This window comes from Aspergillus ambiguus, assembly GCF_047715705.1.
Source record: "Aspergillus ambiguus strain CBS 117.58 unplaced genomic scaffold BDV59scaffold_17, whole genome shotgun sequence".
Taxonomy (NCBI): Eukaryota; Fungi; Ascomycota; class Eurotiomycetes; order Eurotiales; family Aspergillaceae; genus Aspergillus; species Aspergillus ambiguus.
Window position 1 is genome coordinate 411,050 of NW_027395530.1, and position 23,249 is coordinate 434,298.

Below are 23,249 nucleotides of genomic sequence, written 5' to 3' on the forward strand. Positions count from 1 at the left end.
CAGAGATCAGACCTACGACAAACCCGATGTCTCGTTTACGGACTGTCATAGTTCATGTCACGTAAGTAACTACAGTCGCGTACCCATGGCCGATTCCGGAGACAAATACAAGGGCCATTGACGTAGGATACTAATTGACATTACTTAAGCCGCGAAGGCCAGCGAGCAATAACGTTCCAAGAGTTGTATCGGGCCTGCGCTGGTCGCCGAGGCCTTCAACCTCCTTCTGATGAAGTCGACTCGCCTGTACTCAGTTTTCATCTCGAGTATCCTTGGTTCGTTGTCTAAGGCGGCTGACTCCATGTCTCCGGTCCACTACTATGACGGCGTGACAAATCGAATGAGCAAGGGTGCGCTGAATATGTTGATTTAGTCCCCCCAAAGCAGATATCTATAATAAAAAAGCTACTTTGAGTGCGTTTATGTAGTTTTCTACATTTATTAGAAGCGTGATTAAATAAGCTTATAAGAGGTTATAAATTATAGCTTAATGAGCTTATTTTTGCACGTAAAGAACTACGTGATTTACATGCTTCTAATAGAAAATGGACTTAAAAGCGGAAGCGCTCTACTAAGCATATACCTACAGGCTATACTATTTAGGAAGGTTAGGGGGATTCTAATGTGAAAATGAGGCTTCTGAAGTGTTTATAGAGCTAGGGTGTTCTATAGAACAGGCGTGTGTACGAGCGCTATCTCGCTATAGTAATTATCATATTCCAGGATATAGGCGATTGTAATGTGCTAATCGAGTTCCTAATTGATATTTAGATAGAAATGCAATTGTTTTGTTGATAAAAGCGATAAAACTTGATAATGGGCGGAGGCGGCCCACTCGTCTACGCGGTTCATTCGTTTACCGAATACGTTGATAAACAGTCTGGGTGCTGAGTAAGCCACTCACGGGATCCGCTCCACTCGACCCATCAAGAGGATGATCATCTTATCGTCTCTTCCTCGACGCTCCAAGATAGACTCCGTACTCGATCGCCATGCCTGATTCAAAGCCCAAGACCTACCTGTCAAACGGACAGGTGCTGGGGAGGTAATTATTTCATGTTCTCCCTCTAATGACCAGAAGCTGACGTGGCAGTCCGCCTCTCTCCGTGCGCGTCTCCCGGTTCTTCGAAAATGTCTACATGTTCCTCGGACTGTATCTCGTGAGCCTGTTCTCAGTACGTTATTCTCATCTTTTAACTGGTCTCCCGTGCTCGATTGTCTGACAATCACAGTTTGACCCCTACACGGCCGCACAGAACTCCTCGTTCAACGTCTCCCGTCCTGAGAACCGCTCCAGCGCCCGGCCGCGCTGGGGAGGTAGCGGGGGATACGGCTCTGGAGGGCCTGGGGGAGGAGGTGGAGGAGGAGGCAGCGGATTTGGGCCGAGACGAATCGGCCGTGTGGATGATGTGCGCGGACCGGAGTGTGGGAGCTGTGGTTAGGGGTGTAGGGTCGCCGTGGTAGATTGATATCAATGAATGGATTTGACTCGATATGGTAGAGAGCAGGTGGTCTACAGGTGATGATGCCACGTGACATTGCTTGTCTTCTCCGCTGAGGGGTTGATCGACTCCATTGCAACTCCTTGTAATATCATCGTATCTCGACTGCAACGCCGACATGTCTTACGATAACAATGAATGGCCCTCTGTGATCGCCTCGATCAGCGACTCCCTCCCAGACACGTTTCCAACTTACCCTGCGGACGCCTCGCAGATCAACCGCACGATCGACCACACTCTACTCGCAGTCGACGCCACTCCAGCACAGATTGACACCCTTTGCGAGGAAGCCATCGCCCACCAATTCGCCACCGTCTGCGTCCGGCTCGCCTACGTCCAACAGGCCGCGCAGAAGTTACAGTCCTCCCCAGATGTGGGCGTCGCCTGTGTGGTGGGTTTCCACGAAGGCACCCACCCGACGGCCAATAAGGCTCAGGAAGCACGGGAGGCGGTGCAACTGGGCGCGAGTGAGCTGGATATGGTGCTGAACTACCCGCTGCTGAAAGAGAGACGGTACAGGGAGGTCTACGATGATGTGGTGGGGGTGCGGACGGCCGCGCCTTCGGTCCGACTCAAGGTCATCTTGGAGACGTCGCAACTCAGCCGCGACGAGATCATCGCGAGCTCCGTGATTGCCTGTATGGCGGGGGCGGACTACATCAAGACCAGTACGGGGTTCAATGGACCGGGGGCCAGGGTGGATGATGTGGCACTGATGCGGGCGACGGCGGAGAAGATCGGCCGCGGAACTCGGGTGAAGGCCAGTGGAGGGGTGCGGACAAGAGAGGATTGTCTGCGGATGGTGGAGGTGGGCGCCGAGCGGATAGGGAGTAGTTCTGGGGTAAGGATTATGAGTAGTAGTGGTAGTGGTAGTGGTAGTATGGGCCAGTATTAATATTAGTAATAGGGGATGGGCACGGAGCACGTGGGGCGGTGGAGCGCGACGTCATCAGTCTCCGTCCTCATCGGTCAACCTTTGGCCGTCCCTGTTTGTTACCGAGTCTTGACCACACCATGAACTCATCGTCTCGCTCCAACTCCAAACAACCCCTGTCACATCCCCCATCGGTGATGCGGCGCCCGAACACCTACAAGGTATCGTGTCTCTCCCCTGTCGTCCTGTCTTCCAGTCCTCTTACTGACTCTCCCAGAAACAAAAGACCTCCCACAGCCCCCCTCGGGATGGCTGCTCTCTCTTCACGGCCAAACCCACGGCCGTCTTCTCTCCCTCTGGAGGTCGGACGCACACTCTGAGTGTCGCTATCCCAGGGAGTATCGTGGCCAAGTCAGTAGTCTCCTCTCCTCCTCTCCTCTTCTCCCCCTTCTATCCCCAAGCTAACCCCAATCACCCCAAACAGCGCCCACTCCATCGAACAAAAGACCCTCCTGGCCGGTATCATCGCTCGTGCTTTGGCCGTCTTCTGTGTGGATGAAGTCGTGGTATTTGATGACGAGGAACATAGAACCCGAAGAAACGACGTCTACTACGAGGACGACTATGATTCCCCCATCGCCAAAACTTCCGACGAACTCAACACCTCCACCAAGGGTTATACCGCCAATTCAGATCCCTCCCACTTCCTCGCCCACCTGCTGTCGTACCTCGAGACACCCCCCTATCTCCGCAAACACCTTTTCCCCCGACATCCAAACCTCCGAGGTGCCGGTTTACTCCCCAGTCTCGACATGCCGCACCATCTACGCGCCAACGAGTGGTGCGATTACCGCGAGGGTATCGTCCTCTCCAGTCCCTATCGCGACGTCCGGGGCAGATCCGGATCCCAGATGAGCCTCTCCCCGAACGACCGTCTTCGTAACCATTCTCCTGCTAGGAACCATAGTTCGACCTCCCCTGACCCCGCCACCACCGTCGTCGACACCGGTCTCCCCGAGAAGGTCGTCCTTCCGGATATCCAACTCCCCGAACACGCCCGGGTCACCGTGCGCTTTTCCCCGCACGGTCACGATCACTACGCAGAGCCCGTCCACCCGTCCGCCCCGCGCGCCGAAGCCGGCTACTACTGGGGCTACTACGTGCGTCGCTGTCGGTCGCTCTCCTCCGTCTTCACCGAGTGTCCCTTTGATGGCGGCTACGACCTCTCCTTCGGCACCTCCGAGCGTGGTGCCCCAGTCGGCGAGGTCTTGGAGGACGACGGCGCGCCGTATCGGCGCCACGCCCCCCATCACCGACCCGACTACCAACACCTGCTGGTCGTGTTCGGCGGCGTGGCCGGAATCGAGGCCGCCATCCGCAACGACCCCCAACTCCGCGACATGGACATCCGTCCCACCGACGCCGGGAAACTCTTCGACTACTGGATCAACCTCCTCCCGGGCCAGGGCAGTCGCACCATCCGTACCGAGGAAGCCGTCTGGCTGGGCCTGACGAGTCTGCGCGGCCTGGTCGAGGGCACGCATCGCGCGAAGCGGTCCTACCGATACAACGGGTCGTAAGCGCTTAGGTGAGGCCACTCCCTCGCCGCTCTCCCATTACCGTACCCCTCTTACCCTCACCTCTCTTCCAACTCCCCTCCCCGTGGCGTTCCCGCCCTTGCCTTCGTCTGGAATGGGTACAGGAATGTTCCCAAAATATGGAAGCCAAGGCACCGGGGGCCCCCCTAGCCAACCAGACGCTGTACCAAGCGGCAGCTCCATACCGTACCTTAACCGTGTAACTCCAATGCCGACGACGATCCGACACGCGAGTATCTGTCCGTCGATCATCTGTCGAGGGAGGTCCTGCCAATATCGGGATCTGCCGGGGCCCTGCAGATCATGTTCCTTGCATAGATACATAATCCTCCCTCGTCCACTATCGACCGACTATGCTATTAGCACGATGACCCTAATGCATGAATTGATTCGAATAATTTCATGGCCTGCACGCGGCGTACCGTAATTATAGCCTACCTCGCATTCCGATGGTTTGACGTAGCTGCTTGTGCCGAGATTACACCTGCACACAACGTTGACCTAATAGTCCCGGGGCATAGCATAGCCAGCCACATTCTGCCATGCTGCTTCTGCTTCTGCTTCATTCTATTTCCGTCTATGTACATGCAACGTGTCGATCCCAAGCAAACATGACTCGACCGAAAAAACGTTTACCCCCATTACGCCAAAGAATACCTATCATACAGCCAGACAATGTACAGATCGATAGAATTCACTCTCCACTACTCAGCTCATCCGTGTCGCTCGTCAACGCGCCCTCCTCGACCTCCATCTGCCGCATCACCACATCGCCCTTCTTCCCCTTCTTCTCTGCCGCGAACCACGCCTCGCGCCGGCGCGTGTCGCGCGCCTCCCGTCGCGCCCGACGATCCACCCGCTCCCGCTGCGTCTCCTCCTGCTTCGCCTGCAGCTCGTTGAGGTAGTCGTGCAGGTGCACCAGGTCGGCGCGCAGGCGCGTGATCTCGTCGGTGGAGGAGCGTCGCGCCGCGTCGCTGGCCGACGCCTTTTGCTTCAGCGTCGCGAGCTCCGTCTCCAGCGCCGCGATCTGCGCGTCCTTGGCCGCGGCATCGACGTCGTTGACGGCGACGCTGGCGGTCGTCGCGCGCCCGCTGCTTCCGCCTCCGCCGCCGCCGGCGTCCAGCGCTGACAGCTCCGCGAGGCCTTCTTCGAGGAGCGACTCCGGGAAGAAGGCGTGGGAGAAGGCGGTGGTGAAGGCGTCTGGGCGGTAGCGGCGGCGGGGGCTCGGGAGCGACGACGCCAGCAGGTGCGTGCTGAAGGTGTAGTCCACGGGGACCTTGTCGGTGGCGGAGCGCTCGGAGAGGGCGCTATCGTAGCGGGGTTTGACAATGGTATGTGTGGCGCGCTGGGGGGTCGCGGTGCGCGGCAGACCGTCCAGCGGGAGCATGCGGAGGTTCGTCACGGGATGGGTGAAGTCGGCGACGGTGGCGGCGTATTTGCGCCGGCCGACGTTCCAGGCGAGGATCTTGCCGGCGTGGTGGCCAGAGAGGAGGGTCATGCCGTCGTGGGAGAGGGTGAGGGCGTTGGCGGCGCCGCAGTCCGCGGAGGGCGGGGTCCATCGCGTTTCCGGGGGCACCTGGGCTGGGGTCTGTTGGAGGGAGGGGTCGTGGAGGGGGTGTTGGGTGGGGGCGTTGTGGTAGAAGTCGACGGCCTGGACGCTGCCGTCGTCGTAGCCGACGTAGAAGGCACGGTCGACGGGGTCGAGCGCGACGCTGATGGCGCTGGCCGGGAGGAGGAATGTCCGGAGGACGCGGCCGGAGCGGTAGTCCCAGGCGACGGCGGTGGAGTCGTGGGCGGTCGAGACGGCGATGTTGTAGCGGCCGGAGCTGTGGCCGACGGCGAGGGCGCTGATGGCGGCGCGGTGGTGGGAGAAGGTGTGGAGGGGGCCGTTGGCGGGCTGGCGATCGCGGCCAGAGGGAGGCTTCGTAAAGGAGAGGAGGTCAACGAGGGACCAGACGAGAATGCTACCGTCGGACGATCCGGACAAGATAAAGTTGGACGTGGGATCGACAACGAGTGAGGTGACGGGTTTGAGATGTGACGCGGTGGAGGCGACTTGTCGGCCGGTGCAGGTCTATAATTATCAGAGTTTTGCTTTGGTATTTGACAGGAAGTCCAGAGCGGTATGCATGGGGGAAAGTAACTCACCTCCCACAGGATCAGTCGTCCGCCTCCCGTACTGTCCTCGGTGCCCAGCACCAGGACATCGCCATTCTTGCGCCCCGCGATGGCGATGCTGCGAATGCGCTCGGGGAACGGCACGGTAGCCTCCTGGTTTCCCTTCTCCCGGCTGTAAACGTGGACAATGGCCTTGTCGGACTGCGCCGCGAACACATGAGACGGGCTCACGGCGAGGCAATTGGGGGCGGTTGAGCTCTTCTTGAAGGTGGATCGGAGGTTTGGAGCCGGTTGGAACTCATGGATGCAGACGCCGACATCTCGGAGAGCGGCGGAGGGAGGCGGCTTCCCAACCGAGGGGAGAGTGGAGGCGATGAAGGACTCGGCGAGCATGGGGAGAGGGCAAATGGATGGTGGGATGAAGTTGGTCGTGAGGAAGAGAAGAGAAGATTACCAGATTAGGAATTTTCGGGGACAAAAAACGCGATAAAGACCGAGTTTGCCGTGTTTGCAGGACTGGCCGGTTGGGGCTAGCCGATTTCCCTTTTGACTCCAATCGACTACAAAACTAAGCTACTCTAGTACTAGTAGTTACCAAGTAGTTATTTCTACTCATCTACTTCTCCTCACTATTCCTACTAACTAATCCTTCTACTCCCAAATCCCGAGATCCCTAGTCCGATCATTATTCTCCTCGTCTCCCCCCGTCCTTGCGATCGGTCCTGTCGTCGATCCTGCGCACGAGTCAGTTGGTCCCTGCAGGGCTATCGTCGCTTATACTCTATCCTCAGTCGCAGATAAGATGGGCTCATGATCCGGCAATTACACAAGCATACCTCTCAGTGGCTCTTCGGTGGCCGGTCATCCTGTTAGAACCTCAAATCTCCGTCGTGCATGTCGGGCTTACAGCGCAAATTGTGGCCGTCGTCAAATATGGCCCACTGTGCAATGCCCACAGTACTCCCATGCAAGGGGCATCGAGCCAGGGGCCACTCGATCTCCATTGCCCACAGCAACTCCCCAACTGTGCCTGACATCTTCTCAAGCTATTTCGCCCCTTGATGAAGGGGTCAGGGTTTGTTCCGCCCATCCTTGCCCTCCCGGTCCCATGGGTGTTTCAATCCCGTCGCAAATGACGAAATAAAACATAAAAAAGCAGCCCATCCACGTTGTCTCCGGCCTGCAGGTGGCGTCTATCGCCCCTTTGGTCCAATGATCTTCGTCCAAGCCTCGATCTCACCTCGCTCTGGTATGCAAGGACCGTCGCCGCTGTGGCCCTTGACGCTACCTTCATGTTCCAGAGGATTGGACGACCCTCTGAAGGGAGGGAAACACATACCTCGTCATCTGCTACGCTCCCTCCGCAAGGCAGCCAAGGGGTGTTTTGGATCATTTCGTATAAGGCCTGGCGCTTCCATCTCCACGCCCGCTGTGATGCTATTTCTTCCTTCCCTCTGGCTTTCCGACCTTCTCCATCATTCATTTATTCATACTTTTTTGGCTATTAATTTTTAATATATCACCATGTCCACTATGGACTGTGAACCAAGAATGTCGCTCAGACTTCCATATGCTAATCATCAACACACCATGTCCGCTCAGAACATCCCGACCTATACGGGCAGAGATGTTCCATCCTTCTGTGGGACGGGCGACGAGCCCATGGCCCGTGGGAGCACGCTGATCTCGCCCCGATACGCTCCTCATGTCCAGCCCTGGAGGAGGCAGCAGGCTCTCAGTTCCCTCTCATTCATCCCGTCCACATCTCCACGCGCAGACAATTCCGAATACACAACATCACAACATCAACAACAACAACACCCACCCCAGCAGCAACAACACCCGCCGCAGCTACTCCCTCGACGCCCTGTGGTCGACCGCAGCAGTGCTTGCGTCTCCCCTTTTCGTTCTGTGCGCAGGATGAAGCAGCCGTTCCAGCTACGCCTACCATCTTCTCCATCCTATGATACCCACCCTTCGCCCGCCTCCTCTCGCGACTCCAGGATCCCATCGGGACAACACTCCCTCCGAACATGGCGTTCGGATGGCAACCTCATGACCACCAGTCTTGAGACATTTGGTCTCCTTCCTAGCCCCCCTCTGTCTGATTACAGGACTTCACAAATTTCACCGTCATCTGCATATTTCTCTCCCAGAATGGATTCCGACACCGACACTGACCAGGGAACGCCAACAAGTAACACCGGCATGCCGGATGTGAAACAATATGATATGCACCGGACGTCCACTCCCGAGACATTGACTGGATGTCACACCAAGACACCAGGAGCCACCAATGTACACATGGCGCATTCCAACCTGGTAAAACAATGCGAGCCATCGGATGACGGAAACTGCACCCCCATGTCCATGAATTCAGAACGCATGTCATCGCCCCCTGTCACAGCCGACATCGCCTCCTTTGGCAAGCGAGATTTCTCCGGATCCTCCATGGGCACCCAGCGGAGCCGGTCCGGCACCGTCTCCAGCGAGGCCAGCTGGGCTGCCAGCAACCTGTCGTACTGTGAGAAATGGCTCCAAGGAGCTCCCATTGAGACGATCGATGAGAATGGAGAGAACTCGCGAGAGCTCAACCGACGAAAATTCCAGATCGTTCAGAATAGCCCGCCGCCTCTCGATCGGAAGCGCGAAGCCAAGTCTACGTCCGATGAACCAGTGGTAAGCATCTTGCGCCCCATCCCGTCGTCCAGTGCAGCACTAACGCAGGCTAGATGTTCGCCTCTGTCGCCAGTAAATCCAAACCGAAATTGGTCGACATCTCTCGACAATCCTCGCCTGCCACCAGCTACTCCATCCCAACTCCTCCCCAGCAGCCGCTCCCCTGCACTCCCGATCATCGTCTGCAGGAGATCTCCGCCTTCAGCCCTGAAACCCCATTGGACATACCGGACAGCGGTTACGTGACGCAGCGTTCTTGCTATTCGCCCGACGACTCTCAGGGTGACAAGGAGGATGATTCAGTAGACGCCAGTTCTATCAGCTCTGGGAGCGTTAGCGAAACCGTCGTCTGCAACAGCGAGAAGCCCGCTGCCAATCCTCCCATCCGCCCCAAGTCTATGCCCAAGCCGACGCTCCGGCTGAATCCCCGGGCGACTGGCAAACCCTCTCAACGCCATTCATCCAACCCTTCCCCCCGGGAGGAGCTGGAGAAATGGTGGGATCATGAGTGGACCATCGACCAGCTCGAGCTGTCGGTCAAAGACTTCCCGCGCAACATGCTGAAATTAACTTCACCGGCCATTATGTTCATCCGCCAGAACAACGAAAAGGCCCTCATTCGTCCCTTCCGCAAAATCTTCCCAGAGGTCGCCGAGAACCTGCTCGACAGCCTCTGCGCCGCGTTGATCGCGCAAAACTATGTGGAGTCCTTGTCCGCCATGTCCTTCCCCAACCGACGAACGAGTAATTTCTCCCATAAGCCCAGCCTCACACGGCTCGATACCGTCCCCGAAAAGGTTCCTGAAAAAGCATGCTCCACTCTTGGGATCCATTACCCGCAGACGGTCTCGACGCGGATCAAAGACCGCGTCCTGGGCTCGCGGACGATGGAGCTTCGAAAGGAACTAGGCCGGATCGTGGACAACCTTCTTTTTGCCATTGCCGGCAAACAAGATGAGACGGTGAAAGCGGCGGTGCTTGTTTTGGCCCAGGTCCTGGAGACTAAATCCTAGATGACCACCGCCTGTCATTCCTTACGTTTGATTTCTTCGCTGACTATACTATCACCCGAGATAATGTCGCGCTGCACATTCCCTCTCTTTCTCTCACTCTTTCCCTTCAGTTTGGCGAGATCTTTGCATAGATTCTTTAATCTGGCATCCTGTTTGCATATGTCCATCTGTCCCTCGTTGTACATTTATGTCTGAGTGTGCTCGGAACAATCCCCCCCTTTCCTATGTTGTAACCGCAAGGTTAATATATAATTATTGGAGAAGAATGATACCCTTCCTAGCGTTGCAAGTAGTGCTGTACTGCGTAGAAAGACTTCTGTTCCTGCTTCTGCTTCGGCATATACTTCGGAGGGAAACTCGGCTGAGTCATCCCGTTATCTCCGTTTCCCGCGGAATTCCAAACTTCATCTGGATGACTTCAACTTCTCCCCTCCACCAACTCTCCTCTCCCATCATACACCCCCATCATGGCCGCAACTACCAACCGGTTACGGCTTCTCTCGCGGAGCATCCCTCAGTCCAGTCCAATTGCTGCTCCCGTTCATATTCACACGCGTTCCTACGCAACGACCGACCCTTCCCCGTCCGCCACCGGTACCACGACGCAGCGTCGCCGCACCAACTTCACCGACAAGCTCAATGCCGGCCCCAGCTTCTCAGACTTTGTCTCTGGCGGTAACCCTGACGATGCCCCCCTCGATCCCTCCGAAGCCTACGCGCTCAAGACCGCCCTCGTTGGCCCCGCCGGCCGCAAGAAGGAGATGACCCGGCTGCCCTCGTGGCTGAAGACGCCAATCCCAGACTCCAAGAACTACCAGCGTCTGAAGCGCGACCTCCGCGGACTCAACCTCCACACCGTCTGCGAAGAAGCCCGCTGTCCCAACATCTCCGACTGCTGGGGCGGCAGCGACAAATCTCACGCCACCGCGACCATCATGTTGATGGGCGACACCTGCACCCGCGGCTGCCGTTTCTGCAGTGTCAAAACATCACGACGCCCGCCCCCGCTCGATCCCCACGAACCCGAGAATACCGCCGAAGCCATCTCCCGCTGGGGACTGGGCTACGTCGTGCTCACCAGCGTCGACCGCGATGACCTCGCCGACGGCGGCGCCCGCCACTTCGCCGAGACTGTCATGAAGATCAAGTCCAAGGCGCCCAGCATCCTCGTCGAGTGTCTCACGGGCGACTACGCCGGCGACACCGACATGGTCTCCCTCGTCGCCCGCTCCGGTCTCGACGTCTACGCCCACAACGTCGAGACCGTCGAGGCCCTCACCCCTTTCGTTCGCGATCGCCGCGCCACCTTCCAGCAGTCCATCCGCGTGCTGCAGGCCGCCAAGGCCGCCCGTCCGGACCTCATCACCAAGACCTCGCTCATGCTCGGCCTCGGCGAGTCCGACCAGCAGATCGAGGACGCCCTCCGCCAGCTTCGCGCTGTCAACGTCGACGTCGTCACCTTCGGCCAGTACATGCGGCCAACAAAGCGTCACATGGCCGTTCACGAGTACGTCACCCCGGATAAGTTCGAGCACTGGCGCCAGCGCGCCCTCGACATGGGATTCTTGTACTGCGCGTCTGGCCCGCTGGTGCGCAGCAGCTACAAGGCCGGCGAGGCCTTCATCGAGAATGTGCTGAAGAAGCGGCGCGCGGGTCGTGCGACGGGTGAGGCGGCCCGGGATGGAGCCGTGGCGGTGGATGAGGCGCGGTGAGCTGCCGTGTATTTGCGGTGCTTCTGATATAGGGCTTGTTTTGCATGGTTGGTATGGCGCAAGGATAAATCTTTGTATTCTAGTTATTGGTACAACGGTTCGACCGGGTAGACCGTTTGGGTATACATAAATACGTACTTGGTTATAGTTCTGAGTAAGGCTCATCGCTCAGAATCGCCATAATGGTGTCCCGACTTGTACATCTAGAGACGAACCAGATGAACTATCTAGCACGGTTAATGAGGCTTCTGTTGTGCCGTCTCAGTAGTTCGTGCAATTTACCAGCTAACCGTAGGCCTGGCCCTCCAGTAGCTCCACTATATTCCTGAGTCTGTGAACCAAGTATCGACAATCACAAGGGAATTAATGCTGACTATATGTTATGACCCCGTTTCTTACCAACAGATAGAATGGAAAGCCTCCGGCATATGTCTCCAAGAGGTGACAGGTTGGCTATGCATTAGGGCGAGGCTGAACAAAATGAGACGTGATCGCCCAAAGGCGTAATGCCAGGATCTCTATGGAAGAGCCGCTTTCCAATGTTTGTTCGTGATAAGTTGCATTAACGTGTCCAGATTCAATTTGCTTGGCTTGCAGCAGACCTTCAAGATGAACCAATGGGCAAATGACGTCGAATCTTGTCTAGAGGAGTTGGCTGACAAGAAGTGCATCATACGGACGCTCTGGGCGCTCCTCAAAGGTGACACCCGGCTTATTATGCTATTACATCCCTCTTCCAAACACTGATAGTTGGACATTCCACTACCACCACAGACTTCGGATCCTCAAAATGTCAGAGCCCAGAGCTGATCACGGCGATGTCATCGAACTCGCTCGCACTGGTCTTGAAAGTTCCGCTTCAACCAGCGCAACTATCACCGATGTGAAACATCTTGCTTCTTACAACTGGATTGAAGCATCTAGCCCTACGATCGCTGTTCCAGGAAGTCCAGCTCGATGGTCCCCGCCACGGGGTTCTCGACAAGTCAGGAAGGACAGCGGCCTGATATACATAGCTCAGAATGCTGCTCGTCATCCCTCCAGCCCTCTAGAGCCACTGTTCCGCTCCCTCTTTATCGAGCAGCCGTCGTTTGACATAAGCTCGGTCGACGTGGTGACTGATCGAAACAACATCCGAAAACTTCTGTCCTTTATCAACCCATCTTTGGGCAAGAACGGAGAACCGTTCACTATCCAGGTCGATATGGCCGGCCAGACTGCAATCTTTTGCCGTGACGAGACAGCCACCACTGAAGTGATCAGACCAGACGAGTTTCGGGGTTATGGTCATGAATTCGAGAAAGCATACACTGTCTCTCAGATTAGAGGCAGCACTGGGCACCATCGCGTAATCTCTTACCGACTCGGCGGTCTAAACTTTCTCGTGCGCCATGAAACCGATGGATACGTGGAGGACGTCAGTCTTGTGGAAACGGATACCAAGTCGACGGAAGACAATCTTGTTAATAGTTTGAGGTCCTTGTCACTTTCAGCAGAAGGGATCACCTCTGCCGAGACCCCTGCCTCGTCTATATTGACAATCAGACGTGAAGGTGTCGTTGTACCACGCGAATCGACACTCGAGATCAAGACTCGAGTTTCTCACAAGCCGCTGGCCCTCCGAGAGGTTGCGCCTCAGCTTTGGGTTTCTCAGACTCCCAAACTCATCCGCGCCTATCATCAACGCGGGAAGTTCGCGGCACCTGAAGTTGAAGACGTCACTGCCGCTGTAAAGGACTGGGAACAAAGTCACCAGGAGGACATCAAAAAACTAGTTGCACTTATCAGTCGTATCCTTCAACTGACGAGGGATTGGAGTGGAAGTTCAACCATACGCTACAATCCTATAAATGATAGACTTGTGGTTGAGAGAGTCAAGAGAAAGAAAGCTCTCCCAGACGACCTTTACACCCATTGGAGCAGGACCCACCCTGTGGATTCCTTGCAGATCTCGGAGCACAGGATAGTTCCTCCTCAGCCCAAGTCTGATAACCTTAGGCATACTACAACGATTGGGGACAAAGTGGTTCTCGAAAAGACTGCCGGAAATAAAGCGTATGAATCTCTAGTAAAAGAAATATAGTATAATTAGATTTAGTTAAATATACCCGAAGAAGTCTTAGGGGTAAGCTTAAAGCCCTATCTATAGTAGTTATTGAATTCCGATAGTAGTTCGCTTTCTCTTTTACTGTTAGAAGTATATACTATCTCTTTCTATAATATTTGGTTAACGCGCGAAATATACCGAAGATTAATTATCGCTATATCCCGCGATAGTTATTAGACGGAAATATTACTAAGATAGCCTCCGATCTGCCTAGTTCTCTACCTAAGGCCTCTATTTTTATGGTGTTTCCGTTAGTCGAGACCATAAACTGTACAGAATCGCGGGTGGCATTGTTCTCAATAGTGCTGACACTCTCTTTGAGACGGTTGTCTGCCTTCGAGCAGATGTCGATACACTGGCGTGCTGTATCCTATTCATCGCACAGCCTTGCCAGGTCTCCATACTCCTCGGAGGCCATTTCCCGCTGCGATTTAGCTAAAAATCGGTGGAGCAAACGGAATATCATAAGATGGAACAAAAAAGGTCAATGAACTTGCGAAAGAGCCAGGGCTTTAATGACAAATTCAGCTGCACCCACTTGTTATTGCAGCTCCAGTCATAAGAAGCGAAGAGCTTCTGCCTCACGAAATAAATGAATCCCAGTTTCAACGATATGGTTTATATCAAATCCCAATTTGTATACCACAGCTCCAGGCCCTGGGCACGAAGCGTATTTCTTCAGCTGCTTCTTGGTCTTAGGGGCAATATATGGGCTTGATCAGAAGCCAAGAACGGAAGTAGACGAAGTTTGAAATAGAGATACTTGAGACATCAGCCTCTTGTTCGTGATTCTCGGTGTAGATATTTAGTTCAGAATGACCCAGCAAGAACTCACTAATTGAGAATTATTTCTTCGTTTCATACCGCAAAAGGCGATTTAGGACGGTCGTACTAGTATTGATCTTATATCTAAGTCAAATAACTAAATTATATTTAGACTGTCACGATAGAGCGCCGAATATTCGCCGATGAGCTGAAAGCCCGCCTGTAAAAAGACATTCAAATCGAGATAGTTTGCAGGCTTGTTCGTTCGTAATCGTTAGCCCAAATCTAGCAACACAGAATGAGGAGCAGATGCAAAGGGAGGAAAACGGAGATGGACTTTACCAATCGACACTCAAGGCTGGGACATGCAAGGTAGCGACACCGACCAATTGCCATGAGAAGAATACTTGAGAGTATGTCTGGGCCATGGTCCGAAGGATCAACAAGAATGCCAGATAAACTCCCGCTTGGTCCAAGATAGGGAAAGTACTGAGCCAGGGAAGAGTTCTGGCCATGAAACAGGGCCGCGCCCACTACCACTCCGCTATTAGAGTCTCGAACGATTAAGATGTCAACATTGCTAGAAGGCTCCCTTGCACAGCAGTAAAGCTCTTCTATAGCAGCTGGTTGAAGAAGTGCACTTTTATCATGTGCATAGGGCTTCAGGTATTTATTGATGTGGCTGACGATGTCGAGTTGGTGGAACTCTTCTCTTCCCAGGACTGCAGGCGACCATCGTAGCGGGTTGGGAGCCAATAATGGAGTGCAAGATTCTATATCTAGAATTTTTAGAATGGTGTTATGACCTTGAGTGGACCTCGTCCACCCTCTATTGGCAAAATAAGTACCTCTGGCCGTGCGTGCAAATATAGTGTAGGAAGATACTCACCGGCTCGACAGCCAATTTTTTAGGTGGGTTCTTTCTAGGCTTGTTCCAAAACCAGCGGGAATCCCAGGTATGAGGGCCGGTAGTTCAGATCCCAACTGAATATCACGAGCGTTCTTTTGTTGCCGTAGATGCAAGATTGCACGTTGGTAGAGCGACTGGCCTATGCCCAAACGCCGTCTCTCGGGGTCCACAAAGAGCAATACGAGTGATCCTCGCAAAATACAATGCATGTAGCTGGTGACAACAACGCCGTAGATACTTTGTGTGCTAGTGTTTTTCACAACGAACACAGTAAATTCCCTGTTTTTCATCACGTTTTGTAGCATGTTCTTAGGGGTGCTTTGAACCGTCTGACCTGAGTACTGCAAGAGTTCGCTGAACTTCTCAAGAAGATTGCATACCCTATCAAAATCTTGTTCGGCATCCCATGGCTGCGTAAGCCAAACGGATGAAAACTTTCTTGCTAAGTATTTGGTGCTTGACCGAGATGCAGATGTCCTTCCGGGAGAAACTCCAGTCGGATGAATGTGTCCAAATAAGATTTTTGTCAGTGAGAGGAGTGCTGAATCCGTGTAGTCATAGGTGCAAATGTATGTTGGGATCTGGCTGTCATGGAGGAAGTCATATGGGGAGCTGGTAGCAACCACGATACAATATTTTGGACGGGTTGGTTCATTGCTGCATAGCATCCCGATGTATTTAGCAAATCCATACTGATATGGGTTGCGGCTTGCGTCTGCGGTCACCACAATCACTACACGACCTTTACCGATGAGCTCTTCATGATATGGTCGAGCGCCGCTTGGGCCGTACGAGGTATGCATTACCTCTCCCTCCCAGTGCTTGGCAAGAAGCGCTCCCAAACCGCGAAAGGTTTGTTCACCCTCCAACAACTGTCTTGCTCGGTGACCCGTGTCACCACCTGCCTCCTCACAATGGTTCCCAGGAGATGCAGAAAGGGGGGCAAGCAATGGAGTCAAAAGTAGTAATCGTTGGTTTTTGTCAACGGCTGCACTCAGGGGTAAGATAGATTTGGTGTCTCGAACTACTGTGATGGACGACTCATACGCCGACAGTGCAAGGGGACGGTGCATAGAAGCCATGTCTAATAGGCCATCTGCTCCTTTTGGGTTGAGTGCTGAAGGCCAGGACGTATATCGTTGTTTCATTTTCGATATTCGGGCCACAGAATCTTGTAATTGGGACTTGGGCAATATTTCACTCCCAACGGCTGCATGAATGCCCTTCAAGATTTCAAGCTGGTGAGTAAACGAATTGCATACCATTAGCATATCACAGCCAGCCGATAATGCCATGATACCTGCTTGTCCAAACCCCACACTCTCATACAATGATTCAACCTCTAGACATTCGCACAGTACAACCCCGCCAAAGCCCAACTCTTGCCGCAGTAGATCAGTTACAATAATTTCAGAAAGACAAGCATGTTGCACATCTGAGGCTTTGATCGCGGGCATTGCGCAGGCACCCACCATGATCGAGTCGGTTCCCTCTTTGATAGCAGCCTGGAATGGGATAAAGGCGTTTTGCCGCAGCTCCTCCAGCGTATCATGCACATGGGGGATATTCGCGACCGCATTATCAAATTCCAAGTTTCCATAGCTGGGAAAGTGCTTCCCACAGGTAGCCACGGCCCCTTCATGGTACCCTGCGACAAACTCATTGCCGAATCTAGCAACAGTGTCTGGATTCTCGTCCATCATGCGCGTGCCGAGCGTATTTGTTCCGGACTTTGACGCAATGTCCAGGACTGGACCTAATATCCAGTTCACCCCAAGGCTCTTCATTTCGTTTGCTGTTGCCTTGGCGATAGCTCTTGCTCTGCTAGGATCTTGACCAGCTACCACGCCCATGGAAGAAGGGAACTGGCAGATTTCGTCACTTCCCTCGATGGAGTTGCAACCACCATTTTCTTGATCGATTGCTATCAGCAATGGATACTCGTGCCCTGCTTTGTATGCCGTGTGCTGAAGATCTTTGATGAGCTAGTGGATGTTTGTAAGCTATGTGCCAGGGACGTCTCAGATGCTCTCTCCGGCAATTTTACCTTGGTTGCTTGTATGGCATCTGAATGAATGTCAGTAATCTGGATGTTTTCGTCAACAGGAAGCTTACTGATCAAGTTCTTGGCCGTGATCAGAATTGCTCCAACATAATGTTCTTCGATCAAGCGGCAAATGTTCGATGTTAGCTGGGTGCCATCAAATCCTGCAATAAGTAAACTGCCAATGAGCCTAAGTGATCCCATTAGCACAAGGGATAGCTTGGACATCAACGAGTGCCATGACCTACCGTTGGGTTTCTAGCTGATCAGATGGTCCTGGTGGCAGGACCATGGTGCACCGTCGGTGGAGAAGTACAGAGCGTCCAATATAGCTAGCTGATAACAACCCTTATGTCATAGAAATGAATTGATTAAGACATATGATTGTATAGAGGGCGACGCGGGTGGGAATCAAGGTAGCTTTGCGTTGTGGTGAGATGGTGCGGGATGGGTCTAGCGTGGGAGGTTACATTCTCGGATGTCACCATCTGTCGGCTTAGTAGGTAACATGTTCGGCAGATTAACCACCACTACAAGCGAGTCGCCACCTCCACTCCCATTCCTACTTTCGGCTGAAACTTTAAGGCCTCAACAAAACAATTCCATTATATGCACAGGTGGGGTTCAAAAGCCATGCAACAGACATACCGTCGCACCTGACTGCCATGTAGCAGTTGTGAGTCACGTGTTGTGACGTCAGTCGCATGGCCGCATATGAGTCAATTCCTAAGAGGAACGAATATTTTGGATTTGTTGCCTTTTCAAACTTGTATAAGAAAGCATAACATCCCTCAGTTTTTAGTGGGATTTTTTGAAATTCCTCGAGCTTTGGGGAGCATGGCGGGTGGTTTAATTCCGCAAGGCATTCGACTGACTTCCTTACCGGGTCTTCATCTCCGGGGAAATGTACAACGGTCAAGGCTATCACCAATCGATAAGGGACTACAATTGCGAGTATAATAGATAAAAGTCACGAATATAAGATTGAGATGGTCTGAGTTCACATATCCTGAAAAGGCTCCCGGACACGCAACGAATGCATTCTATCAAAATCCTAAAATGGAATTGGCCGTACGCGCAGCAGCTTGTTGTCCTAAAGAACCCTTAGGATCAACTTCAAACTTCGCACATCCCATTGCGCGTTTGCCCTCGTCGGACAAGTGATCAATAGTGCCTCGATTGTTGTGAGCGCTCTCGCCAACACCACCGGGGAAGTCAGGCGGTGGACAACCCTCCAGGAATTGTGCGCGCTGGTTCTTCAGGTAGTTGCTGTTCACTTCGCACAGTGGAGCAGCAGGGATGTACAGTACACTAGAATCGCCGTTGCCACGATGTTCGTTCTCCACCATATGGGCAACGTCGCAATGCCAGAAGACTGCATCACCAGGCTGGACTCGAGGAATTGAGACGAACCCTGCTGAATGAATATGGGGGTGGTCTCCAGCCAGGAGCTCCTGTCCGGCTCCCATAGCGGCTCCTTGGAAGAAACTGGATTCCTGATCGAGAATCCACTTGCCTGCAGAGTTCTGGCGAACGAATGGCCGGAGCATCGTATAGGCAGTCGAGGCAAGAAGATCGGGCATTACACGAAGAGTGCCTGCTCCAGGGGAGCAGTCAGAAAGAGAAAGCCATCCCTATGGCGATGTTCCGTCAGCTATGGGTCCCAGATACAAAAATGAGCTACTCTACCTGATAGGATCGGAAGGCTGAGCAGCCGCCAGGACCATGATACATATCGACGGTAGCTTTGAGACGGTGGGTCATCACGAAAGGATTGTGGTTCTCCCATTCACCCTTGAGAATCTCAGAGTAGCATTTGCGGTATTCAGGATCTTCCCAACGCTCCAGTGAGCCACCATCCAAATGGGGCCCAAGGTTGAAAGACTTGTCACCAGGCTATAACATAATTAATATCGGTTCGAAAATGGAATCTGCGACTGTCATACCGTACGAATGCGAAGACGATCACAATATGCGATCGGCACGCTCGTATCAACTGCATCCTCAGGCGCAGCAGACCAAACTTTGTTCAAAGCGGCTTGGACAATCAACATATTCGAGTGGGCCCGCGCTTCCAGCTGAGGCTTTGACCAATACAACTCGTACACCTGCGGATCATGGGCAGGAAACCCTTTCGTTGATGGGTTCAATTTGACATAGTCGCGAATGTTTTGCATCCATCCCAAGGCTTCGTCCGCGGAGACGAGCCCCCGAACTATGATTGTACCATGCTCCTTGAGTGCTTGAAGGGAGCTTTCGGGGAGCTCTCCGTTATTGGCCTGGATGGCAGAGAAGTGGATTTCCGGTATCATCTGAGACTCCCAACGGGCCAGCCTTTCAGGTGCCAAATTGTTAAGCAAGCGTTTCCACCCATCTAGGATCGCAGCTCCATTGCCTTGTGCAAGTTCTCGCTTAAGATCAACAAATCGTGCGGGAAGTTCTTGAGACTGGTTGGACATGGAGGCAAAGGCGTCGGCGATGGAGCCCTCGGCGCGGTTAGTCGTGCGCTCACCGAGGTCAGCCATCGATCCCATAGCTCGCGCATGAGGGACAGAGAGACCAGCACTTGCCAATGCGCGCGAGATAGCTCTGGCATGCAGAAGCTGTCGTCGGAAATACATGTTGTGATATATAAGAAAACAACTGCAGCGTTTGGAAAAGCACCGCCGTGATGCAGGGATGATGGGGAACTCCGATACTATATATGCTTTTCCCACGAGAACTCAGTAGCGTAGATTGCCCACAATCTCGGTACCTCCATGTGTTCCAGTGACCGTGGGGCTGTCCCGCCTTGCATGGTCCTCAAGTCCCGTGTAAGAAAAAAACGCAACATGTTTCTGACGATGTCCCAATGTGTCTCGGAATGAGAGGTGACATGAAATAATGTCACCGTGACCCGAAAGTGGAGACCAAAGCACTGCCCTGATTGGCCGTGGCCGATCTATGTCCGTCTGACGATTCGCTTAAACGAACCTAACAATGATATTAATTGTTCCGTCTCCTCGTCCTATTCTACGAGCGCATACATACTTTGTGTGACCATGTCCTTCTTCCAGCATGTATCAGCATTGTACAGTGCTTATTTGTCCCGCCGACCATTGTTCACCCAAAGCGCGACAGCTGCAGTGAGCGCCCATCCGGTCCCAATTTCAGGCGTATGTTGACACACTAGCAGACCTTATACACCGCTGGAGATGTAGTAGCGCAAAATTTGGCACCAGAGGATAAGAAGTATGACTGGCACCGCACGTTGACCATGACGGTGATCGGAGGGTGTGCTCTTGGTCCTACAATGGCTATATGGTATGACCTGTCTGTGTATAAATTCAAACAACAAATGTGAACCATTCGCTCATTCTTATTACAATACATAGGTACAGATATTTGCAAAGACGAGTACACCTTTCATCGAAACTTGCAAGCACAATTGTTCAAGTTGCTACAGATCAATTGGTTTTTGCCCCAATCTCGATTGTTGGCCTGTTCACCCTGGTCCAGTTGGCCAAGGCGACCTCCGACAATGTGACAGAACGGCTGGAGCTGGCACGGCACCAGGTAGAATCAACATTTACCGATGTCCTCATACAGAACTATAAGCTATGGCCCGGTAAGCAGACTCGATATTGTTTCGATGACGGTGGATTCTAACGTCTACCTATGGCAGGCGTCCAAATGGTAAATTTCTTCTTTGTTCCTCTGCAATACCGCCTATTGGTTTCCAACACGGTGGCAATATTCTGGTCGGCGTATGTGTCCATGAATGCAAACAAGTCGACAGAGAAGGAGCCCTTGAAAACGGCCAGTACAAACTAGATAGAACATGTAAAAATATTTAGTGCCCAGGGCAACTGATGATTGTGCATGGTTGTGGATACTGGGACTAATACAGCATGCCGGAGCAAAGAAATATAATTGAGCACAGGATTCGAATATTTTACTGTTGTCCTTAAGATGATATAAGATGCTGATATCACGGCTTGGGGCCATCTCGCATATAATACCGCCGCTTTGTTGTTGGACGAGATGTGGACTCGAAAGGCTTCTTGTGGTGCACTCGATGAGGCCGCTGAGGAAGGCGTCAACGGTAAGTCGCTAGCATATCGAGAACTGTAGGGTAGTGATGGGAGGAGCGACTCACAAAAAAGGCCTCAACCGGTGGCGACCAGTCCATAATCGGCATTGGGAAATAAGTGTAGTTTCCTGGAAGCCTTTCATGGTTTCCACTGTCTGGTACGTAACAGCCACTCGAGACAGGCCTTGTACCCTCATCAATGCTAGGTTCGTCCCCAGCCTGTAATGATCCCGAGGCGACCTCCGGGGCTGGCGTTCCAGGAAGAAAAGCCGGGGGGTTGAAATAGTCAGATCTTGACTTGTTATTACCGGATAGGTTTGATTGCTTCCGGGTTTTTGGTCTGCAAGGTAGCACTTCGGTGACCTTCCACGCACAATGATAGGTACGCTTTCCGAGCGTATCAACGAAACCGTTCGGCCATCAGATAGAGTACCGAATACCTCGACACATAGCCGATAAGTCTGCTTGGCTCCCGCAGGGTGTGGCGATTTGACCGTAGATTTGCGGAATTGAATTCTGTCCCAGGAAATAGCGATTGGTGGCTGTGGGTGGGTTGCTCCTTGTTGATCGAGTCGAATGGACACTGATAATGGTTGGGATTCCCCCGTACCAACAGAAGGAGTCGGCTTTGATGATGCCTTCACCAGATCAGCCGTCCCATTTTTCAGGCTCTCTGTTGCATGGAGTTGGGCATGAAGGCCGACAATCCTCGTCATGGACCGATCCTCTACCAATGCTAGATATCCTTCACCGTGCGGTAGTGATACAGTAGCATTAACTTTGAATAAATTCCGTCGGTAACATATCAAGTCTGTGGATGAAAGGGAGCCAGCATTTTCTTGTGTACGAGGTTTGTCTGACTCAAAGAACATCCCATTCATCGATGCTTCAAGATTGATATTTTGTGGTCGGCCTTGAGGGTCGACTAATTGTCGTATGGGGTTTGGGGATGTCGAGAGTGGCCAAAAGTTTGATGATTTTTGCTTATCTGAGGGCTTCGACGGTTCGTTCGTCTTACTTCCCCGTTGTGACCGGCGCGCATAACGAACGGGTGCATCGTCTATATTCAGGAGTTGTCCAATATGGTCACTCGTAGGCAGGACATTACTGGGAGTAGCACAGTGCCTTTGACCCAATAAGTTCAGGGAGGTGGGATCATCGAAACAGTTCAGAAATTCGTCCAGATTCACTCCTGTGAAATCCAGTGCACCTGGTGAAGGACAATTAAGTTGGAACTCTCCGTCTCCTGCGGTGGTCATATCCAGACAAAGGAGTGACGATCTTGCCCCGCGTACAATCCCACTCGGTACTTGTAGAGGTAAGAAGCTGGCGGCACGGTTTTAGTGATGCGAGAATCAGGGGTTTGTGGGGAGTATTATGAACGGCAATGATGGTGGTTCGGTTCGGATCTGTTCCACAATTGGTCAACCCTTGATGGACGTATGCACATGTGACCTTGGATTCTTGGCCAATTAAGAAGTGCCGAGGAGGAAAAAGACAGCAACAGAGGTGAGAAAGGGAACGGGGAAAAAGAAATCAGGAAAAGAGGGCTGAGTGTTGGGAGGGTCTTTAGCCCTTCCTCTATTCTCCATTACAAGCGAACGCTGGTTATAAGCACCCTCTGTAGAAATGATCACGTGATACGAGATATAGAGCAGCACAGTCAATTTACTCCTCCTTCATATATTATCACATTAAAACTGTGCTACAGAAGCGCTGCCTGATGAAATCTTGCCTCTAGTATCTTGCCTCGAATTTGAATTTCTAATAATGACTTTTCTTAGCTTGATTTATATTGTCTGATACCTAAGATGGGATTAGAATGTTAGCCTTAATACGTCGGGATGAACGAGAT

General features: G+C 52.9%; 11 protein-coding genes across 11 annotated transcripts; 7 read left to right on the plus strand and 4 right to left on the minus strand.

Annotated features, from left to right (window-relative positions):
• The first annotated feature begins 958 nt into the window (after positions 1-958).
• Positions 959-1,586, plus strand: BDV59DRAFT_179070 (uncharacterized protein). Its single transcript, XM_073689863.1, has 3 exons — positions 959-1,045; positions 1,094-1,175; positions 1,233-1,586. The coding sequence occupies exons 1-3, from the start codon at positions 993-995 to the stop codon at positions 1,440-1,442; spliced, it is 345 nt and encodes a 114-aa protein (XP_073547709.1). The 5' UTR covers positions 959-992; the 3' UTR covers positions 1,443-1,586.
• Positions 1,587-1,620: 34 nt separating this feature from the next.
• On the plus strand, positions 1,621-3,956 carry BDV59DRAFT_202307 (DUF171-domain-containing protein; the record flags this gene model as incomplete). Its single annotated transcript, XM_073694009.1, has 4 exons — positions 1,621-2,332; positions 2,410-2,597; positions 2,654-2,787; positions 2,861-3,956. 4 exons carry the CDS (start codon positions 1,621-1,623, stop codon positions 3,954-3,956), a joined length of 2,130 nt encoding a protein of 709 aa, XP_073547710.1.
• Positions 3,957-4,483: 527 nt separating this feature from the next.
• On the minus strand, positions 4,484-6,527 carry BDV59DRAFT_36165 (putative ribosomal assembly complex component Ipi3). The gene is made up of 2 exons (XM_073696259.1): positions 6,123-6,527; positions 4,484-6,048 (listed from the first exon to the last, which is right to left on the minus strand). The coding sequence occupies exons 1-2, from the start codon at positions 6,483-6,485 to the stop codon at positions 4,669-4,671; spliced, it is 1,743 nt and encodes a 580-aa protein (XP_073547711.1). The 5' UTR covers positions 6,486-6,527; the 3' UTR covers positions 4,484-4,668.
• Positions 6,528-7,302: 775 nt separating this feature from the next.
• BDV59DRAFT_179079 (uncharacterized protein) lies at positions 7,303-8,109 on the plus strand (the record flags this gene model as incomplete). Its single annotated transcript, XM_073689864.1, has 1 exon — positions 7,303-8,109. A coding segment is annotated over one exon (305 nt), but the record flags the coding sequence as incomplete, so codon positions are not given.
• On the plus strand, positions 7,303-10,054 carry BDV59DRAFT_208094 (uncharacterized protein). Its single transcript, XM_073695140.1, has 2 exons — positions 7,303-8,771; positions 8,825-10,054. Exons 1-2 carry the CDS (start codon positions 7,617-7,619, stop codon positions 9,782-9,784), a joined length of 2,115 nt encoding a protein of 704 aa, XP_073547713.1. The 5' UTR covers positions 7,303-7,616; the 3' UTR covers positions 9,785-10,054.
• A 165-nt stretch (positions 10,055-10,219) lies between these two features.
• On the plus strand, positions 10,220-11,705 carry BDV59DRAFT_179081 (lipoate synthase). Its single transcript, XM_073689865.1, has one exon. It carries the CDS (start codon positions 10,252-10,254, stop codon positions 11,494-11,496), a length of 1,245 nt encoding a protein of 414 aa, XP_073547714.1. The 5' UTR covers positions 10,220-10,251; the 3' UTR covers positions 11,497-11,705.
• Positions 11,706-12,267: 562 nt separating this feature from the next.
• On the plus strand, positions 12,268-13,485 carry BDV59DRAFT_208098 (geranylgeranyl pyrophosphate synthetase; the record flags this gene model as incomplete). Its single annotated transcript, XM_073695141.1, has 2 exons — positions 12,268-13,429; positions 13,459-13,485. The coding sequence occupies exons 1-2, from the start codon at positions 12,287-12,289 to the stop codon at positions 13,483-13,485; spliced, it is 1,170 nt and encodes a 389-aa protein (XP_073547715.1). The 5' UTR covers positions 12,268-12,286.
• Positions 13,486-14,273: 788 nt separating this feature from the next.
• BDV59DRAFT_36196 (glycoside hydrolase superfamily) lies at positions 14,274-17,793 on the minus strand. Its single transcript, XM_073696260.1, has 6 exons — positions 17,394-17,793; positions 17,326-17,345; positions 15,258-17,263; positions 14,711-15,197; positions 14,439-14,624; positions 14,274-14,365 (listed from the first exon to the last, which is right to left on the minus strand). The coding sequence occupies exons 1-5, from the start codon at positions 17,548-17,550 to the stop codon at positions 14,526-14,528; spliced, it is 2,769 nt and encodes a 922-aa protein (XP_073547716.1). The 5' UTR covers positions 17,551-17,793; the 3' UTR covers positions 14,274-14,365; positions 14,439-14,525.
• A 532-nt stretch (positions 17,794-18,325) lies between these two features.
• On the minus strand, positions 18,326-20,216 carry BDV59DRAFT_36256 (DUF1479 domain-containing protein). The gene is made up of 3 exons (XM_073696261.1): positions 19,269-20,216; positions 19,012-19,218; positions 18,326-18,956 (listed from the first exon to the last, which is right to left on the minus strand). The coding sequence occupies exons 1-3, from the start codon at positions 19,941-19,943 to the stop codon at positions 18,369-18,371; spliced, it is 1,470 nt and encodes a 489-aa protein (XP_073547717.1). The 5' UTR covers positions 19,944-20,216; the 3' UTR covers positions 18,326-18,368.
• On the plus strand, positions 20,031-21,296 carry BDV59DRAFT_36302 (Mpv17/PMP22 family protein). The gene is made up of 4 exons (XM_073696262.1): positions 20,031-20,447; positions 20,498-20,625; positions 20,697-20,929; positions 20,987-21,296. Exons 1-4 carry the CDS (start codon positions 20,364-20,366, stop codon positions 21,133-21,135), a joined length of 594 nt encoding a protein of 197 aa, XP_073547718.1. The 5' UTR covers positions 20,031-20,363; the 3' UTR covers positions 21,136-21,296.
• Positions 21,297-21,390: 94 nt separating this feature from the next.
• BDV59DRAFT_179147 (uncharacterized protein) lies at positions 21,391-22,955 on the minus strand. Its single transcript, XM_073689866.1, has one exon. The coding sequence runs from the start codon at positions 22,651-22,653 to the stop codon at positions 21,457-21,459; it is 1,197 nt and encodes a 398-aa protein (XP_073547719.1). The 5' UTR covers positions 22,654-22,955; the 3' UTR covers positions 21,391-21,456.
• Between the last annotated feature and the right edge of the window lie 294 nt (positions 22,956-23,249).

Bases quoted from the DNA above. Each gene is read 5' to 3' on its own strand.
- BDV59DRAFT_36196 (XM_073696260.1), bottom strand. From the start codon at position 17,550: ATGTCCAAGCTATCCCTTGTGCTAATGGGATCACTTAGGCTCATTGGC. The intron at 17,346-17,393 runs GTAAGCTTCCTG...ACATTCATTCAG, and splicing joins CACGGCCAAGAACTTGATCA to ATGCCATACAAGCAACCAAG. The intron at 15,198-15,257 runs GTGAGTATCTTC...TTTTGCCAATAG, and splicing joins AAAAATTGGCTGTCGAGCCG to AGGGTGGACGAGGTCCACTC.
- BDV59DRAFT_36256 (XM_073696261.1), bottom strand. From the start codon at position 19,943: ATGTATTTCCGACGACAGCTTCTGCATGCCAGAGCTATCTCGCGCGCA. The intron at 19,219-19,268 runs GTATGACAGTCG...ATTATGTTATAG, and splicing joins ATCGTCTTCGCATTCGTACG to CCTGGTGACAAGTCTTTCAA. The intron at 18,957-19,011 runs GTAGAGTAGCTC...ACATCGCCATAG, and splicing joins CAGCCTTCCGATCCTATCAG to GGATGGCTTTCTCTTTCTGA.
- BDV59DRAFT_179147 (XM_073689866.1), bottom strand. From the start codon at position 22,653: ATGACCACCGCAGGAGACGGAGAGTTCCAACTTAATTGTCCTTCACCA.
- BDV59DRAFT_208094 (XM_073695140.1), top strand. From the start codon at position 7,617: ATGTCCACTATGGACTGTGAACCAAGAATGTCGCTCAGACTTCCATAT. The intron at 8,772-8,824 runs GTAAGCATCTTG...AACGCAGGCTAG, and splicing joins CTACGTCCGATGAACCAGTG to ATGTTCGCCTCTGTCGCCAG.
- BDV59DRAFT_36302 (XM_073696262.1), top strand. From the start codon at position 20,364: ATGTCCTTCTTCCAGCATGTATCAGCATTGTACAGTGCTTATTTGTCC. The intron at 20,448-20,497 runs GTGAGCGCCCAT...ACACACTAGCAG, and splicing joins CCCAAAGCGCGACAGCTGCA to ACCTTATACACCGCTGGAGA. The intron at 20,626-20,696 runs GTATGACCTGTC...TACAATACATAG, and splicing joins GGTCCTACAATGGCTATATG to GTACAGATATTTGCAAAGAC.
- BDV59DRAFT_36165 (XM_073696259.1), bottom strand. From the start codon at position 6,485: ATGCTCGCCGAGTCCTTCATCGCCTCCACTCTCCCCTCGGTTGGGAAG. The intron at 6,049-6,122 runs GTGAGTTACTTT...TGATAATTATAG, and splicing joins GACGACTGATCCTGTGGGAG to ACCTGCACCGGCCGACAAGT.
- BDV59DRAFT_179070 (XM_073689863.1), top strand. From the start codon at position 993: ATGCCTGATTCAAAGCCCAAGACCTACCTGTCAAACGGACAGGTGCTG. The intron at 1,046-1,093 runs GTAATTATTTCA...CTGACGTGGCAG, and splicing joins AACGGACAGGTGCTGGGGAG to TCCGCCTCTCTCCGTGCGCG. The intron at 1,176-1,232 runs GTACGTTATTCT...TGACAATCACAG, and splicing joins ATCTCGTGAGCCTGTTCTCA to TTTGACCCCTACACGGCCGC.
- BDV59DRAFT_179081 (XM_073689865.1), top strand. From the start codon at position 10,252: ATGGCCGCAACTACCAACCGGTTACGGCTTCTCTCGCGGAGCATCCCT.